Source organism: Alexandromys fortis, unplaced genomic scaffold, assembly GCF_014885135.2.
Source record: "Alexandromys fortis isolate MF-2015 unplaced genomic scaffold, M_Fortis_MF-2015_v1.1 scaffold_16, whole genome shotgun sequence".
Lineage (NCBI taxonomy): Eukaryota > Metazoa > Chordata > Mammalia > Rodentia > Cricetidae > Alexandromys > Alexandromys fortis.
This window is the reverse complement of record NW_026067893.1, coordinates 19,545,204-19,557,311: the sequence shown is the minus strand read 5'-3', so window position 1 is coordinate 19,557,311 and position 12,108 is coordinate 19,545,204. Positions and strand designations below refer to the sequence as shown.

Below are 12,108 nucleotides of genomic sequence, written 5' to 3'. Positions count from 1 at the left end.
AATTCTCGCACCTGGACTAGCCCATTTCTAATAATGATGTTTGTAAGCACCCCAAGGTGCGCTTACCGGGAAGATTCTAGCCTAAGTCCATCGTGGGTTGCAGCTGCCTGGGAGAGCAGAGCATGGCCTCTCCGGTCCCTCTGGAAGCAGAGCAGAGTCTGACCTCACTTCCTCTTCCGCCCAGAATTCTATTCTGTTTACTCCTTCCATCTATGTTCCAGCCATGAGGCCAAGCAGCTGGTTTATTATAACTTAACCAATGAAATCAACAGATTGATATATGACACTCCCACATCAATCAACAAATTACTGCTTATTATTGCTGGATTAAAGTGCTTATTCAGTTATTCTTTATGAATAAAACAGGTGAGTCAGATATTGGGGTAAGAACCTATTTGCTCAGAGAAGCAGTGGTGAAGGGACCAATGACCTCCTCTGTCTCCTTCCTCCATGTAAAACAGCCAAGAAGAGTTTTAAACCCTTTCCTAGTACTTTCTAAGTTTCTCTCTGTGTTCTTTGACTTCCAAAACCACTATGGCTAATTTTGGTTAGCTAGTAGATAGCGCCACCCTAGGATTCAAAATAAATTTTATTGACAGTCTCAGAAGTGTCAGAGTTCAATAAAATATCTCAAAAGACTATAGAAGCCATGATGGGTAGACAGAAGATACAGGAACTCCAGCAGGGTGTAAGAGACAGGAAAGACAATGTCATAGAAACACAGAAGAATTCAGAGAGTAGGACTTAGCAGGCAGCTCCTAGGGAAAGGCAAAGAATTTTCCAATGTAGAGCTGAGAAAGGCACAGACAGAAATGAAGCAGGTAGCTAGAGAAGGAGAGGGGACAGAGAAGGAGAAACAGTAGCTATCCCCAAGTCTCTGAACAGTTTCCTAGGCCTGGATGTAGGGGGGAAGGCCTTGGACTTCCCACAGGGCAGGGTTCCCTGCCCTCTCTTAAGGTGGGAGGGGGAGAGAAGGGTGAATGGGAGAGCGGAAGAGGAATGGGAGGAAGGGAGGAAGTGTAAATTTTTAATGGAAAAAGAAAAAAAAACAAAAAATTATACATAAATTTAAAAAGTAGCTATCTACATGGGGGTAGCAGGCAAGAGGCATAGCAGGCTGCAAAAGACAGACAAACACTTAGGTGCTCATGTGAAGGGCACCATAGCAGGCAAGAGCCCAGAGAGTCAATAGTTAGAAATCAAGTAGAGGGAAGAGACAAAGCAGCTGAAGAGTGGGGCTCTAGTATTTGAAATCAAATATTGTGGGCGTCAGAAACAGCTGAAACAAATCATCTTTTCATATTGTAGGAGAAATTGAGCAGCAGCTTGGTCTCGAGTAGTTGAGTTCATTTGGAAGAGAACTAATTTATGGCATTCTCATGATTTTGGTACCAAACAAATGAATATAATAAATGAAAAAAAGGGGATAGGATTATTCCTAGGTATGTTGAGGGAGAAAGGTTATTGTAAACTGAAGGGATAATATAATTAGAGACAGGAATATCTGGGATAAATCCAGAGTAAATACAGACTGAAATCATGCGAGGGAATCAGGATAAGGGAACGGAGAAGGTCTAGAGCAGGTTCCTACCAAAAAAAAAGGGGGAACCTGACCAAGAAGCTGACAAAGATGGTAGACAAAAAAGAAATATATAACTAAAATGCCTGGATTATAAGGGGAAGGGCATTTGGGGAAACAAGAAAAGCAGACAGAAGACTTAGACATAGGAATTTTTGACCCTTGGCTATAGACAGAGAAGCAAGTGAAGCTGGTGATTCAGGAAGAAGCAGAGAGAATCACCAGCCAGGGAGGACCGTGTGCCAGGTGAGAACAATTTGCAATTGGCCTACTTCTTCCCCTCCTCTAGCTCTGACTACCTTTTAGCAGCAAAGCTACAGACCCATCAATGGTATCTTAAAGACAGATCATTTACACAAGGAATGGGTATGGTGGAGCAGACAAAAACATATAGGGCTTAGTAAAGAGAAAATAGAAATAGAGACTAGGAAACCTCTTTCTATACCTTGGCACTCTGATCACTTGCAGTATTTGTAAATATCCTGAACATTGGGATCAAAGGTGCCATATTTGGATTGATTGCCTAAGAAATTATGATTCCAGATTTGATTGCAGAACCAAATAAATTTGGGATTCTTCAGGTCATGTGCCAGGTAGATAGGTGAGAAGGTTTCCAGGAGGTAGTCCAAGGGGGCATCCAAAAGGTATGGATGACATCGTTCCTTGGGTAAGAAAGAAAAGAAGGTCCTAATCCTGAAGTGAAGGGCATACTCAGAACTCAGAGAAGAACAAGAAACACAAAGTGCTCAGTGGAGAATCATCACACTCAGTGGGGGTCAGTTCTAAAAGACAGAGGAGACTAGGTACCTGGTACCTGTGCTTGCAAGTAAAGTAAAAAGGCAAAAACTGAACTAAAATTTGAAGCTTCGAGGGGAAGAGTCAGATGTTGGGTCAGTAAAAACTGTCAAAAGTAACCTTAATCACCATGGCTCTGGGTACCTCTGCCTCCAAGAGTACCAGAGGGGTGCTGAATATTCAAAGATAGCTTCTTTAAGTTCAGGGAAGTGTTTGCACTAGCCAGAGTGGCAACATACCGATTGCCAGTATTTGATGGATCACTGAGCAAACAGAGAGCCAGAAGAAGTTACATTTTGAGTGTGGGAGATGGATGGGGTCTAGTGTGGCTCAGATCCCAGAGGGAAACACATAGGGGGACACATACCTCAGGAGAGCCAATCCACGTCTCTCCACCAGTATAAGGTTATGTAAGAAAAGGTACTCTGGCAATTGGAAGACAAAGGAATAACACAAAATCACACCATGCCACAGACTTCATGGAAGGGATTTATGGGGGGAAAGGTGATAAATGCAAAGGCTTCCTCTAGGAAGGCATTGAAGGAGAGAAAGAGGAGGCTCTGGTAGTAGGAGATATATAGGGGAATTTAGCACTTATCCATAGGGAAACTATGTGACTATGATGGCAGTGGGAATGTGCCATTCTGGTCTTTACTAATCGCACCTCACATTGGACTCTGGTGATGATAACTACTGAACAGGTGGGAGATGAAGTAGCATTTGTTTCTGTCATGTGGGTGGTTCCTGGCTGATTGGCAATATGTACACAGTAGAAATTATTTTTAAAATATGCTATGAATTTCAAAAAGAGGTAGGAGGGGTATATGTGAAGCTCAGGAGGGAATAAAGGGTAGGGACAAATGATGTGATTATAACTTTAAAAAATAACTCTCTCTGTTCTCCCATATCCAATCCCACACACTCAGCCCCACTTCTGTGGCAGAATCTCTATTGCAGCCATTTCTGGTCCTGTACCTCCCCCCCCCACACACACACCCTATCTACCCAAATAGTTCCCTTTCTAATCTCCTTCACCCTACTTCTTGTTTTTCCCCAGACCTAAGCCCCATCAGGTAACCCCTGTTATCCCAAGAGCCTCTCCCCACAGGGCAACAAGAAGACTGAAGGTGGATCTACACCTTTCGTTCTGCTCCTGAGAACCAGTCTTCCTAGTCTTATTCTCCGCTACAGAGAACCTGTTGCAGCCTTCCCTGGCCCTGTATCCTCCCCCTACTTCCATTTCCTGTCATTATCCCAGTTTTCCCATTCTAATCTCCTTCACTGTCCTTGTTTTACCCAAGCTCACAGCCCCACCAGGTAGTTCGTGATATTCCAAGAGCCTCACCCCACAGGACAACAAGTAGACTGAAAGGAGACTTAAACCATTATTTCTGCTCCTGGGATAAAATGTCTCAGACTCAGACCCAGCTGTGTAGCAAGAAAATTCCTGATGTTTCCCTTTCCTCCGTAATACCACCCAGGTGAATCATAAATATTTTCTTCCTCAACCTTCTTTCACTCAGTTCATCTCATCCTCCCGGCCTCCAACGCCAGTAGACATTCATTGGGAACACAGCAGCTGATCAGGACAGAATTACAACACCAAGACAAACAGGCACCTTTGCTAACCAAAGTTTTCGGTGAATGTTCCAGCTGAGCAAACAGCAAAATCAACTATACACAGTCAACATACTCTCTGAAACTCCTGAGAGGAAATATTAATCAAGCATTTAAACACCTACCCCCAAAGACAAATCCAGAAACTAGTACCTAAACCTATAACCACCCCAAACCCAGATTTAGATGCTAGCATAAGAACACAATTAATATTAGACAGACTAAGGTGATGCCTCTAGAGCACAAATATACAGCCACAGCAGGTCCTGACTATTCCAACATAACTGTAGCACAAGAAAAATACCATAAAACAACTAGAGGACATTGATAATTATTTAAAGCAGAAATTGATAAATCCATTCAAAAAATCCAGGAAAACTTAAATATTGTGATGAATGAATAAATCTAATAAAGAAATCCAGGAAAACATTAACAATTGAAGAAAATGAACAATAAATCCCATAAAGAAATTTAAAAAAGCATAAACAAACCAAGGAAGGAAATAAATAAAACTGTTCAAGATCTGAAAATGAAAAGAGAATCAATGAAGAACACAAAAGAGAGGAAATTCTATATCAGAAAAATTAGAGGATAAACAGGAACTACAGAGGTAAGTTTCATACACAGAGTACAAGAAAATGAAAGCTATCCTCAGACTTTGAACATAGATTAGAGGAAATGGAAATATTGTTCAAAGCAAATTTTATATCCAAAAAAAACTTGTAAAACAAATTATCCAGGAAAATATGGATCACTGATGTGGCATTCCCATCTGTATGCTGTGAATACAATTGATGAATAAAGGCCTGTTAATAGGACAAAACTTAGGTAGGCAGGGAAAAACTAAACTGAATGCTGGGAGAAAGAAGGAAGAGTCAGGGAGAAGCCATGGAGCCCTGCAGATGCCAGAACTTTGCTGGTAAGCCACCGCAAATGGATATACACAGATTAATGGAGATGGGTTAAATTAATATGAAGAAGTTAGCAAATAAGAAGCTAGAGCTAATGGGCCAAGCAGTGATTTAATTAATACAGCTTCTGTGTTATTATTTTGGGGCTGAGCAGCCAGGAAAAAACAAGCTGCCCTCCCCCAATAAATTTACACCCACTTGGCCAAGTAAAATCCATGTAAAACCTGAGAAGGCTTCTAGGAATTCTAGATGCTAAAATACAAAGTTTACCATATTTTATCTTCCAAATGGGCTTTGTTTGCTGGTAACACACTGTGACTCCTTTAAAAGAGGTTTTTCGGTTCAGCAGTAGCAGAAAAATCGCCAAAAATTTGAAATGCTGGAGGTTCAGCTATGGAGAATTTAAATGGGGTTTGTGTACAGAGTGCTACAACTTGCTTAAGGACAACATAGACTGGCTGTGTGCCTAAAAATGGGGCTGTGAGCATGGCTCTCAGAGGCAGCAAACAGCTCCACCATGCTGGACTGGCCAGGGCAATCAGGCAGTGCCATATTTCCCCTAGCAATGGTGCGTCTTAAGTTCTTAAGAAGGGTTTAATCACTTCTGGTCAGAAAAAGATAATTACAGATATGTAATAAAGACAACTTTAGATGGAAAAGACCTCTAAACGAGTTACAGTATTGGATAAATGTACATAGGCTTGAGAGAAAGAAGAAAAAGAGTATAGAGATTTGGAAAAGAAGTAAATGGTTTAAAAAATATAAAACAAACTCTTTTAAGAGACAGAGAACAGACAGTAATAGATTAAAGGAGTATAATAAGCCACGTAAAAATAGAAAATTCACAGAAAAGCTGGATTATATATATTATTATGTTTTCTTTGATTTTATTCACTGTGAAGGAGCCAACATATGTACTTTAAAGGTTTCTTGAATTTAAAATATGGGTCTAAGGATATATTGCTTTGAAAAAGAGGTTCTTCTTTTGTTTCCACTAAAGATGAGAACCTGTGGAATTTTTCCAGACTAATGTGGTTTGATGGATCAATACCCCTTGAAAGATCACCTTGAATACCCCTCAAAAATTACTTTTTCCAATAAATAACAGGAAGCTGTTTGGAGAATTATGACCATATTCCTAAATATTGTTTATAAACATTTGTTTACATTTAAAGGGGGATATACTGTAGAAATTTACATTGGTATAGATCTTGATTTATTGATAAAAATATAAGGCCAATTTTGCTTAAATGTATATATATACATATATATTTATATATATTTCTGTCCTTGATTAAGGTATTGTGACTGTGTAGTTCACACAGTCACATTTAAAAATGTCATATGTAATTAAAAGAAGGGAGTCAATTAGAGATTCACCTCATCTTTCATTTGGGATGTCTGAGGAGATGTTACTCTTGTTTGGTGTCTGGTCTAAAAGGAAACTCAGTTAGTTGCTTATTAGTTTCTCTGATCTAGGAGGATTTTACCTCCAAATCTGACTCTTGAGTCTTTACTGGTACATAGATTGATAGAGACGGAGATAAAACCTATATTTGACAGCCACACCCTAGTCAGTTCCAGAGATATTAGAATTCCCACCAGGCAATGTTGAAATAATTCTGCTGATATTTAAGTAACTTCAATATTTTCTCTACTCATTGAGTATAAAGTCCTTTTGTATATGTGTTGCTTTTATTGGTTATTAAAGAAGTTGTTTTCAGTCATTGGCTTAACAGAATACAGTCAGGCTGTAAGAGATATATATAGAGAGAGAGTAGGAAGTATCAGAGTATCATGGAGAAGTCATGTAGCCACCACTAGAGACAGATCCCTCTGCTGGAGCCTATTGGAACTTTGCCAGTAGGCTACGTGGTAATACACAGATTAATAGAAATGGGTTAATTTAAGATATAAGAGTTAGCCAAAAATATAATTAAGGTATTAGTCAAACATTATTTCAATCAATACAGATTTCTATGTGGTTATTTTGTGTCTGAGAAGCCAAGAATCAAACAAGCAGCCTTAGGTTAATATAAATTAATAGTTAGCCATCTGTAATAGTCAAGCTTGTAGTCATGTTAGTCAGATTTTCTAGATATGCAGTTCTAGATATATTTCAGTTAGATAGGTATTCTTCAAATATTTCAGAGCCCTTAAGAATATGGCATTTAAAATGTTTAAAAACTTAAGACTTTTTATGACAGCGAGACACATTTTTTTCTTGGCAGCATCAAGCTACTTCAAGAAGATGATGGGCATTAAAGAGGCTCCTTATGGAGTTAGTTGACCATTTGATGGATGTGGAATGATAGGTGAATCAATGATGATCAGGTGGAAGTAAATAGAATCTCAATGCACTGGACAAAATTAATGGAATTTATGAAAGTATTTTAAAGATGCTAACTCTCTAAAAGAAACTTAATGCTTGCATTCTAGGAAACAAACCATCTGTACAGATCTTCATCACAGAAATAAAGGATACACTGAGAAACAACTATTTCTCCAGTGGTAAATGATGAGGCTTTTAAAGAAGCATACTGAGCTTATTTTGGCCAAAATAAAGTGTGTAAAGTTTGGGAATTTTATAGCAATATAAGTCAGTTAGAAAGCAATGCTTGCTGTTTGTAGATAAAAAAAAAATCCAAGAATTTGGCTCAGTAATGTTCAATGATTTACAAAATGAAACTGTTGTGAAATTCATGTTGCAAAAATGTTGACATTATTTACTAGATCCTTGTTTCTTTTAATTGGCACTGAGTAAGGTTAGACAATGTTGGTAGGAACTGACTGTTACAATTAAGTGGAATGTTTCTGTGCAGACAAAGATGTGAAGCTCAAGTGGTGTGGCCTCAAGCCCTACATTTCTGACCCCCTGCAGGCTCTAGTTTTATTAGAAATTTGAATCTCTATCTCCCAGGTTTTTATATTACAAATTGGATTAATATTTTTCAATAAATAAAATGGATCCATTGTAAATAAATAAATGAGTGAGAATTAACAGAACCAGTTTAGGAATGAATGATAAAATGTAATGTTGGAAAGTATCAAGAGGATAATTTCCCATACTAAAGAAATTTGAGAAACTGCTTAGATCAATCAGAACAAAGAGATACCTTATTTACAGAGGGAGCCTTTGCTTGACCAATGCAATTACCTCTCAAATAACCAACATAATTCTTCTGGTATTCAAGTACCTTAATTTTTCTCTACATATTCTTTGTATATGTGTTGCTTTTATTGGTTAATAAAGAACTTGCTTTCAGCCAACGGCTTAACAGAATATAGCCAGCCTGGAAGAGATATATATATATATAGAGAGAGAGAGAGAGCAGGAAGTGTCAGGGAGAAGCCATGTAGCCACCTCTGGAGACAGAGGCCACTACTTGAGACTATTGGAAGCTTGCCAGAAGGCCACAGCCACATCACAATACAAAAATTAATAGAAATGGGTTAATTTAAGATATGAGTTAACCAAAAATACGTTTAGGCTATTAACCAAACAGTATTGTAATTAATACAGATTTCTGTGTGGTTATTTCGGGTCAGAACAGAAGGGAGATGAACACATTGACTCTAGCAATAGATTTGAGTGCCAGAGTGCCAGAATTCCAATATCAAGTCTAAGAAAGCTTTAAAAAATGGCTTCTAGACCCACAAAAATGGGATCCAAGTGCAGCTTCTTGGTAACAGCATTTTTTTTTTCAGACAGGCTCTCTTTGCAATTGAGATGCAGCAAAAACTCTGTGGCTTCTTCAAAAATGGTAGTTCCCTGGTTTGCCAGCACAAAGGGCTTTGGCTCTTTTGGGAGGTTCAGCTATGGAGGATTTAAATGGTTTAAATGGTTTTTGTGAGAAGAATGCTATAACTTGCTTATGGCAACATAGACCCGTGGTATGCCTGAAAAAGGGGTTGTGAGCATGGCTGTCAGAGGCAGTGAACATGCAACTGCCATGTTGTATTGGGTAGAGCAACATGCAGGATCACAGAGTTGGTCCTAGCCATGCCCGCTTAGCATTTAAAAAAAAAGTGCTCCTGGTCAGAAAATTATAACAACCACATGACGATACAGAGATCAATAGAAATGTACTAATTTAATATGTAACAGGTAAACAGAAATACCCTTAAGCTATTAGTCAAACAATATTGCAATTTATACAGATTTCTCTTTAGTTATTTCTGGCTGGAGCAGGTGGGAAACGAACAAGCGACTTTGAGAAACAGTTGATTTCTACAAACTACCACCCATGCTTTGGCAACTACTCTACATTTAACAAGCCTTCATTATTGTGCACCCACTGTTTAGATTCTTATCAATGTGAGAATATTAAGAACAGAGGCAATGTCTCTAGGGGGGATTCAAAGACTAGCAGTTGCATTTTCTCAACTATCAGTTGCATTTGCACATATGTCTTCTGCTCAGTTTTGCAGCACCAGCCTCACTTCTGACTTAATGGGACATGGAGAAATCTAATCCTTGCAATCCATGGGTAAAACAGCGGGAATATCTGGAGCCATAAGACAATCCTCTTAAATTCTCAGTTCTAGATATGAGCTGAGAGACACCGGCAGGCAGTCCTTCTGTTACACTATTGCCAACTGAAAAAAATAATAATAACAACAAAAATAATAGCCTGGTTTATATAAAATTAAGTTCTAAAGTGGCAAAATCCATTTAGCTTTCAGTAAGCTACAATTTAATATTTTTATGAAAAAGGTGATAATTTTTGTCACAATGGTTGCTTTGAGCATACAGTATGGTCTTTTTAGGCTTCCATTGTGAAGAACACATATCCAAAGGTTTAAATTAACAAGAAACTTTTCAAATATCTTATGAAATATATGTATGGGGTCTTGTGTACATGTGTTTCTAGACATGAAAGGAAGCACACAATGGGCTGCGACATTGAGGCCAGCAAAAAGAGCGCAGTAAGACCTCATTAGAAAAAATATACACCATAAAACACACAAAATGTTCATAAATGGGTAATAAACTTAGATTACAGGCATATGAGGAATTTTTACTTATCTAAAAGTTAACACATGAGAAGGTGTATCCTAGTAATGTCAGCAAATAAAACCACAAAATCTTACCTGAACATCTGGGTGGCAATACAAAATTGTCAGGTATTCATGGTTGACACACTAGAAAAACTTTTGTTTCCTTTCCATTCACTTTGAGTTCCTCTGGACTAGAAGTTTTACATACAGTTGTGAGAGCAATACTGTCAGAAGACATAATAAACATTTCATTGAACTGTTTGCACTGGCCACTTTTAGGTTTTTGGTGCCCTTGAACTAAAAGGTTTAGAAAAAAAATAACAGTGTTAGGAAGGGTGATTGATATAGATTACAATGGGGAAATTGAATTGCCATAATGGAGATAGAAAAATATGTCAGAGTTAAGGCAATCATTCCGAGCACCCCTTTCTTATAGCAAATCCAGTGATTAATTGAAAACTACAACAGCCTAAACCTGGCAGGATGACGTAGATCAGTGAGGAATGGAGGTGTGGGTGTCTTAGCCAGCAAGGAACCAAGGTTGTCTGTGGTGCTTTTTGAGATTGGAGCAAAACCAAAATGTGTAGGAAAGGAATCTAGTTATAAATATCAGATACTGCCACATGAAAAGTTATAGAAGTGAGGATTATAGTTGGCATGAGTTTTTTCTAAGAATATGTTGATTCAGATATTTGTGTTTTCTTCCAATTTATTCATTATATTATATAACAATAGATAACTAAAGAAATGTCCTGATGGGGGAGCATTTTGGGGTTAGGGAGAAACTGGTACCAGATAAACCTCCAGAAATACACAAGGATAACCCAAACTAACACTCCTAGGAATAGTAGAGAGTACCTGAACTCAAGATCAACTGTTATCAGACTGGTGACTACAATAATTGTCACCAGAGACACTCTATCCAGAAACTGATGAAAACAGATGCAAGACACACCTAAGCACAGAGTTGAGCTTTGGGGATCTTCCTGAAGAAAGAGAGGATGGATTGTAAGAGCCCAGGGGTGTTATGGTGGGGGAACTCACAGAGAGATCTGAGCTAGTGGGAGCCAGTGGACTCTGGATCAATTGTTAGGGACTTTCCACGGCATGGACCTAGGCACTTTGCATCTGAGTAACAATTGTGTAGATTGGTCTCTATGTAAGGCTCCTTGCAGTGAGATCAAGTCCTGTCACTGACGCTTAGCTGACTTTTGGAAGCATGGTCCCCATGGAGGATTACCTAGCCCAAACTTGATGCAAGTGCAGGAGCTAGGTCCTGCCTCATCCTGATGTGCCATGCTTTATTCCAGCCTGTGGGGTTCTGCCCCTTTCAAAAGGGAGAGAGGGGCGGAGTGGAAGGGAATCAAGTAGATGGAAAGCAGGGGGAAACTGGGAGAAGAGGAGGGAAGGGAAAACTGTGTTTGGTATGCGAAATAAGTGAAAAAACACTGTATACAAAATAAATAAATCTTATTTTATAAACTAAGAAAACAAAAGAGGACACACAGTAGAAAGATAACAAGGAAATGCAAATATGGACACTTTTGGAAGAAGAAAATGAAACTGTAAAATGACCAAATTATTCTATAATTTCAGAATAAAATATTCTAAAAATTAACTATTTTCAAGTAAAGACAGAATTTAAAATACCAATTTCATTGCTCATATTTATCACCAATATATCATCACAACTCTGTAAAAATAGGTGAAAATCACTAAGAGGCACCCTAAAAATGGACAAGGTGAAATAACTGTTCATTTTTAATTTTTGTTATCACAGGGACAGAGTCTACTCGGAAGAGAGCTCAAACAGTGCCTAGTTGGTTACTCAATGATGCTCCAAAGTACAAGAGGTCAGGTCCCATGGCTGCATTATAAAACCTCTGTACTACGTGATCACACTTGTGCCTGTGGGAAAGCTAACCATGGATCTAGTCATGGTCCTGGTGCTCATTCTGACATGTCTGCTTCTCTTCTCACACTGGAAACAAAGTTCTACACGAAGGAAGCTACCTCCTGGACCTACTCCTCTGCCAATTATTGGCAACATCCACCAGATAGATGTAACAAATGTTCACCAAGCCTTTACCAATGTGAGTATACTTCATGATTGTCTGGCACTTTGTATAGAGAGATATAAGTGATGCTGCTTTCAGAGAAACTCTAGTACTAGAGAACTTTTTTTTTTTTTTTTTTTTTTTTTTT

The 12,108-nt window shown here is 38.5% G+C and overlaps 1 protein-coding gene across 7 annotated transcripts in view; it reads left to right on the top strand.

Moving 5' to 3' along the window:
• Window positions 1-12,108, top strand: part of LOC126503086 (cytochrome P450 2C25) — a 222,092-nt gene that overhangs the window by 141,308 nt on the left and 68,676 nt on the right. Inside the window, exon 1 of one of the 7 annotated variants that reach the window (XM_050144709.1) lies at window positions 11,795-11,996. The exons of the other annotated variants lie outside the window; for them this stretch is intronic. Within the exon in view, the coding sequence (XP_050000666.1) occupies window positions 11,829-11,996 (168 nt within the window). The 5' untranslated portion in view covers window positions 11,795-11,828. Of the gene's footprint in view, window positions 1-11,794; window positions 11,997-12,108 lie in introns of those variants that run through there. 7 annotated transcript variants of the gene reach the window in all.